At 39.7% G+C, this 7,028-nt stretch overlaps 1 protein-coding gene across 3 annotated transcripts in view; it reads right to left on the minus strand.

The window, feature by feature from the left end:
• lmcd1 (LIM and cysteine-rich domains 1) overlaps positions 1-7,028 on the minus strand; it is a 14,557-nt gene that overhangs the window by 5,459 nt on the left and 2,070 nt on the right. For all 3 annotated transcript variants that reach the window (XM_035662346.1, XM_035662345.1, XM_035662343.1), the window contains 2 exons: positions 1,611-1,696; positions 698-953 (listed from right to left, as the gene is read on the minus strand). In XM_035662346.1, the coding sequence (XP_035518239.1) occupies positions 698-953; positions 1,611-1,696 (342 nt within the window). The remainder of the gene's footprint in view (positions 1-697; positions 954-1,610; positions 1,697-7,028) is intronic.

Raw genomic sequence — 7,028 nt, forward strand, 5'->3', positions numbered from 1 at the left:
GACATTAAAGCTGACTTTAACTTTGAATAATTCCTACAATTAAAGACTATTAGTATAATAAGTAATATCTAATGCATGTTTATAACAGATAGTTTGGGTTGTAGTTTAAACATTAGCTCCAAGATTTAAAGATTAAGGGCACTAGTTCCCAACCTGTGGGTCCCGACCCCGACTCGGGGTCACCAAAGCTTCATGGGGCGTTGTGAGGACTTCTTGATTTTAGGTGGTGTGAGAAAACTTAAAAACCTACCTATATCTCAACATTTTATTCATTTCTGTGAAGAAAACTAAATGAAACTGTTATTTTTAAAGCTTATATTATTATTTAAGATCCAAACTTCCTGCAGTTATTGTGTTCACTGTTTGGGTTCATTGTTCATGAGTCAATCAGTTGTTCTGTTCTGTTATTGTTATGCATTTAATATAATGTGAAATATGCATAAAATATGTCATTAAGTCAGGGGTCGTCAGGGGTCCTTTAAGGAAAAAGATTGGGAACAACGGGTTTAGATCACATACTTATTATGAGTTTGTTTAAAACTTTTTTTTGTGCTGTTTGGCCTTTTTGGATCAGCGAGTCCTTGTTGTCCTCAGATCTCAGCAGGTGAGTAAAATGTGACTTTACAGTCTGACGCAGACCAACAGGCTGCAGCTTCATACAAACAACCAACCTCCTGTACTTCACACTGACCCTCACCAGTGTCTGGTTGAGGCCGGCTGGTGCCCAATCGTATGTCGTGGTGTTGAAGGTCGGGTCTTTACGCGACACCACCGGATTGGTCACGATCATGCGGTTCCTCTTGTACATCCGAAGGCCGCCACCTCCTTTAACCTTCGCTGTCAAATGGGAGCAGGGCGAGTCTGCGAGCAGGCGTCCCATTCGCTGGTCATCTTCGACGTCACTTCCAGGGGCGTGGTCGATCGTGCTGCAGCCGCAGGCTACACAGGCTTTCCTGCTCAGCGGGTTGGTCAAGAAGAATGGGAAGAGAGAAGAGAAGGCAATTAAATGAGGAGACATAAAAGAAAAAGATGTTGTTCTCTGACTAATTGGGTGAGTTTAATTGTTTAACTTTTGTAGTGATGATTCAACCAGGAGAGTTTAATGTCCATCTAAGCCTTAAAGAGCCGTTGCCTAACATCGTTTATCAGACTATGAACCCTGGATGCGTGAACTCTACTCAACTCTATCAATCAATACTTCACTAGCAAGGACACCATCAACAAGTTTAAGTGATTAATTGACAGAAACATATTGTGTTATGCTTTATATTGACTTTCTCGTATGCTGTTGTTGGGAAGCTTTGGTGGTCGTAACACCTGGGTTTATTGCTTTCAATGTAGTTTTTGAGCTTGTGAGTGCAGTGCTGTCTGACAGCCGACTCCAATCTCATCTTCAGTCAGAGTCTGTTGACTAAAATATGCAATACCACAAACATGTTCCTGTAAGAACAGAGAGTGGTTGAGATGAGAGAGAGCGAGGAGTGGAAAAACTACTAGGACTGTATCCAGCGCTTTTGGTTTTTCTCTTTTCACTCCTTTCATTGTTTTTCTTTATTTATTTAGGAAATAAAACATAGGAAATAAAAAAGAACACAGGGAAAGGTTTGTACCTCCAAGAATGTGGCTGGAATCCAGAGCAGCTCCCGTTACATACGAGACACACCGCTGCACCTCCTACACTTTGCTTTACAGACATCTGAGAGGAGGCAAAATACAGAAAGAATGCAATGATGTTATACTTTCATTTATATAACTCTACATATTTTGTCCATTTATGTTTCTACATTATTAGCAATCCAACAGAGTGTCAAAAGATCAGAGGACTCAACAGCCTGACGGGAGCTGGACCGAGTGTAGAAAACCAAGAAAAGAAAAAACTGATGAAAAAGTTGGAAATTATGAAACACTAAGTTATAATTATGAGATTAGTTAAAAGTGTGACTTTAAGGGATAAGTCTGGAGATATATACTGGAGAGTTTTATTACTATGTGTATGTATCAGCCTTATCAACATTGTGAGGACTGACAGATGACGTCAATAACACTGATTATCTGGTTATCATGGTCAGTGGGTGGGCTATATCAGGCAGCAAGTGAACATTTTATCCTCAAAGTTGATGTGTTAGAAGCAAAAAAAATGGGCAGCATGAGGATTTGAGTGACTTTGACAAGGAGCCACATTGTGATGGCTGGACTGGGTCAGAGCATCTCCAAACCTGCAGCTCTTGTGGGCTGTTCCCGGTCTGCAGAGGTCAGTACCTATCAAAAGTGGTCCAAGGAAGGAAAAGAACCGGAGACAGGGTCATGGGTGGCCAAGGCTCATTGATGTATGTGGGGAGTGAAGGCTGGCCCGAGCTACTGTAGCTCAAACTGCTGAACCACCAGGGAGCCCAGGTGGTCATAATGTTATTGGCTGATCGCTGTATCTTATTCCTCTGTGCCGTAGAGCTCCATTATTGTCCAAAAACTATTAAAACACATCAGTGAGACACACTGTTGCACTGACATGTTCATTCATTACCATGAACACTCACACTGTAGTGACTTCTGCTACCTTAAATCCTACAGCCAGTGTTTGGTTTGTCCCTTTTGGGTTACTGTAGAAACATGGTGGACTCCATGGAAGGTAACTTGAATTACCTTCAGTTAAGGTGATTATAAACTAATGAAAACACAACTATGAACATTATATCCCATTTCTGTCAATAGATCCTCCTAAATGTTTCACACTGGACCATAATAACTATAATATAACTATAATAATAACAATAATAACTATAACTATAATAACAACATGTTTTAGGATATTACTGAGCCTTTTTATATAATATATATTATATATATAATATAAGATGTCTTTGGTTGGAAGAAATGGGTTCAGTGTTGTTGGTTTTGGTTTTTTCACTGGATGGTAAAATAATCTTAACTCAATGTCCACTAACCAGTGTTCACTTTAGCTTTCAACCGTCCTAGGCTGATGAGAAGTTGGTGAAAGCTCTAGAAGAAGCTCGTACGTGGACCTTAAGTTACCCAAAACAATTTCAACCCCAAATTCAACCTTTTAAAGAAGTGAAGCCAGAACCAAACTGAACAGGTTCGAGTTAACGGAGGAGCATGAAGTGACGAAGATCATTCTGATGTGTGTGGAAGTGTTGGACGAGAAAGAAGAAGAGTTGTTGTTTTGAACTTTTCTCAGTGAGTGTGGGAGGAAGGAGGAAGGGAGTGAACGCCACACACACACACGCTGACATACACACACACATGTGCAGGGTGGTGGATGATCTCATTGGTCCACCCAGTGACATCATCATCACAGAAACTGACAAACACGCTTATCTGTCGTCCCAACACTCCATTTCTCATCTCCTCCTCCTCAGCTCTACAAACATTCAGTGTTTTCTCCATTTTTATCTGTTTTAACAGTCTGTCAGTCTCTGTTTTTTTAATCTTTTTGGTTCTTCTCTTCCTGTCCTCACTGTGCCTCGTCTTTCCATTCCTCAATTCCTTTGAATTAAAAAGGAAAGAACGTAAGAATTAAAGGACGTCTTCCTCCAACCATATTGTGCAGTCAACCTCTCTTAGTCTCTTATTGACTATGGATATATCCTTTATAGTAATGCCGCCCTATCAACACTTCAGCAGTTAAACCGTGTGTATACATGTATTTTATAGTAATTTTTACCATTGCAGTTTAAAATTTCTACTCCATTCTGTCTTATTATCGTCTTGTCAATTGTCTGTGAAGCACCTTGAACTGCACTAAACTGTATGAAATGTACCATATAAATGAAGTTTGATTGTTTGAATGATTGCACCAAGCACTCAGCCCTGCTACATGGGCCGGCTCTACCAGATGAGCTACCTGGGCGCCCCAAGAATGTTTTTTTCTGTTCATTATTTGTTGGTTTGTGGTCAGGAGTGATTTGTTTGTTTGGTTATATAAAGTGTCTGCAGTCTGTGTGTGTGTGTGTGTGTACAAGCATGAAACAACACTCAGGGATGACTGATTGTTTTTAAAGCCTCTGGCAGGGAACCTGATGACTGTTGTTCTAAAACAACCTGCTGCTATTTGTCTTACAAAGAGACGGACTGTCCACCTGTCCATCTGTCACCAGGTATTAACAAGCCCATTTCTCCTCAGGGAGACGTTCATGCACCTAATATACTGTATATATATAGAGAGAGAGACAAGCTCTTTAAAAGTGAGGTGTAGGGATTTGCTCCCATTCAGCCACAAGAGCATTAGTGACGTCCAACAGTGATGTTGAGTGATGAGGTCTGGCTCAAATTTGATGTTCAAGTTCATCCCAGAGGTGTTTGATAGGCTGTTTGTATCCCAGTTCTTCCACAACAAACTAAACATTTGTTTATGGACCTGGCTTTATGTATGAAGGACACTGTCATGTCATCTCAAACTGTTGTAACAAAGAACTAAAATATTATTATTATTATTATTATTATTATTATTATTATTATTATATGCTGGAGCATTAAAGGAGCAGTGTGTAGGATATAATTGCATCTAACAGGGAGATTTTAGATTGCAACTAACTAAAACAATACAACTACACTGCCCTATCTAGAGCCAGTGTTTGATTTGTCCATTCTGGGCTACCGTAGAAACATGTGTATAACATGTTAATTAACAATCTTTTGAGTTGCTGGAGGGCAGACTTTGTTACCTTTGACAAAGCCAGGCAAACTGTTTCTCCCTATTTCCAACCATTGTGCTAAGCTAAGTTAGCTGACTGTAGCTTAACATCTACAGTACAGACATGAGAAAGCAAAAAAACATCTTTCCCAAAATGTTCTGTTCATTTGATATGTTTAATGGAATATGAAGGACTCAAAACAGGTGAAACAGCAGAGGATGGACGGGGGTGTCCACATACTTTTGGCCATATAGTGTTTTCTTTTTACCAGATATTTTTCTATAAACAAACACACAAGGGTGGGTTTAATTCTCAGAGGGAGAGCGAGCATCAGACGTTATCATAAGAGAGAGAGAGGAGCCGTCATTAGCAGTGACAGAGGACAGATGTGTGTGTTTAGAGGTGTGAAGAGAGAATTCAGACTGTGTGTAGGTGTGTGTGACAGTGGAGAGGCTGTTGATCGGCCCGTGTTGAAAAGGTCACGGCGTTGACGGCTGGAACAGAAACAGCTGAAGAAGAACAAGACTTCATTACATCCCTCTGGAATACACTGACTGACTGTGTGTGTTCGTTATTGTGTTACTGAGCTGACACTCAGTTCACAGCCACCGGGACTGAGGCATTACGTCAGGAGTTAAACACTTCCACTAAAACTCTGCTGTTGTCTTCTTCCTGTCGATAACACAAGTAATTCACTCCCAATGAAGTTTGTCACCAGTTTGTTTTAACGTGTATTTACTGGTAAAGATCCTCACTGGGACTCTGGTGGAGGAACTTGGTGAGTCACAGTAAGAGCAGATGTGGCATAAAATGAAAACCTGTTTATTCAACCTGCAACCGGTCATAACACAGCTGATATGATGCAGATAGTGTTGATAATGTTGTGTTTGTGTTGTGGTGAACACTGCAGCGAAACTTTACAGCATTTCTGTGTGGTTTAGAAAACTTCTCAATTTGCTTGTGCACACACAGCAACATTGGTTTCTAAAGTTCCTTTTTTAAATATGTTTGTGGTATTTTATGTCTGTAATGGACAGACAGCAGAGTTCCTTTAAACATTATAAACACATAGATTAGCCTTATTATAAGTATTATTATTAATAGTATTACTTATTATAAGTATGGAAGAAAGCTGAAAAGATGTGTTTTGCTCACTTGAGACAGAACAGGGCAGAGCCAGTGTTTCAGATATCAGTTATTAGTGAACAAGAGAGTGAATCAGCCTCTGAATAATCAGCAGCTCTGTAGTGTACTAATGCTAATGTTAATGCTAGGTGAGGAATGATGGAGAGAAAGTGACTTTCTTGGAAATGAGAGCTGGATTTACTGTCAATCTGATGTATTACTAAGAACAAGTAAACTAACGTCATGATAAAAGAAAACAACACCTGTAACTATGGTAACATGTAGACAACAAACAATGCCTCGCCACCCCGGTTTGGTGTGAAATGTAACACATTGATGTAGATTCATTTTTAAACAAATGTAAACGTGTTAGATACTAATACTTTACTAATGTGCCACAATAATGTCATGTTGTTGAGTTAAAGCATCTTCATTTTGGGGCTTTTCAAAGGAAATATTGATTGTTTGTGATTAAATCAGTGTATATTTACCCTAAAAGTGTCCCTATGAATATTTCTCTAGCTTCGTCCCTTTCCTGCACTTTCAATGGAAATCTGAACTACTGAATGATTTGAAGCTTATTAATTCAGCACAAACATTTATTTAGTGTATCTCCTCCGTTATCAGGTGATCACTGACAACCTTCAGTCGGTCTGATGGAGTTATCTTAACCACAAACACTGAACAATACACTTATAATAGTTCCTCTAACTGCTGCCAACATATGAGCCAGAACAAGAAATGCATTTTTTTTCCAGAAAGAGGGAAAAGTGTGGCAGCTCTATATTTAGTAGTCAGATAAGGCGAGTATGTCGTAGTTGGATCAGACACAGCTGAGCTTCGCTGAGTAATTCTAAACACGTCGGCTATGTGAAGAGGAAACTGCAGGAAACGGTGTCAGATAAGAAAGCTGGAGGTCAAAGAGGAGGCCAGTTGACCTGCTGCAGTTAATGTCCTGAGTCCAGAAGACATGGCATCCTGGATATTTCCTGTTGTTCTCTAAAAGCTGTGCCACAAATGAGCTGGCATTTGCAGTAGAGCAACTTGTCATTATCACTATTCATGAGGGTAACAACTCGGACATCAGGAAGAGAACGACTATAGATTATAGTGATTTTTATTGTTTCCTATGTAGAAAATAATCATCAAATTAATCTATAATTAAAAACTTGATGTCTGGAAGGCTTCGTTTTGTGTTTTGGTTACAGAGATAAGTCCCTGCAATCCTGAAACCCAGTGTGTGTGTGTGTG

Source organism: Morone saxatilis, unplaced genomic scaffold, assembly GCF_004916995.1.
Source record: "Morone saxatilis isolate NCDOM2014 unplaced genomic scaffold, NCSU_SB_2.0 Contig18, whole genome shotgun sequence".
Classification (NCBI taxonomy): Eukaryota; Metazoa; Chordata; class Actinopteri; family Moronidae; genus Morone; species Morone saxatilis.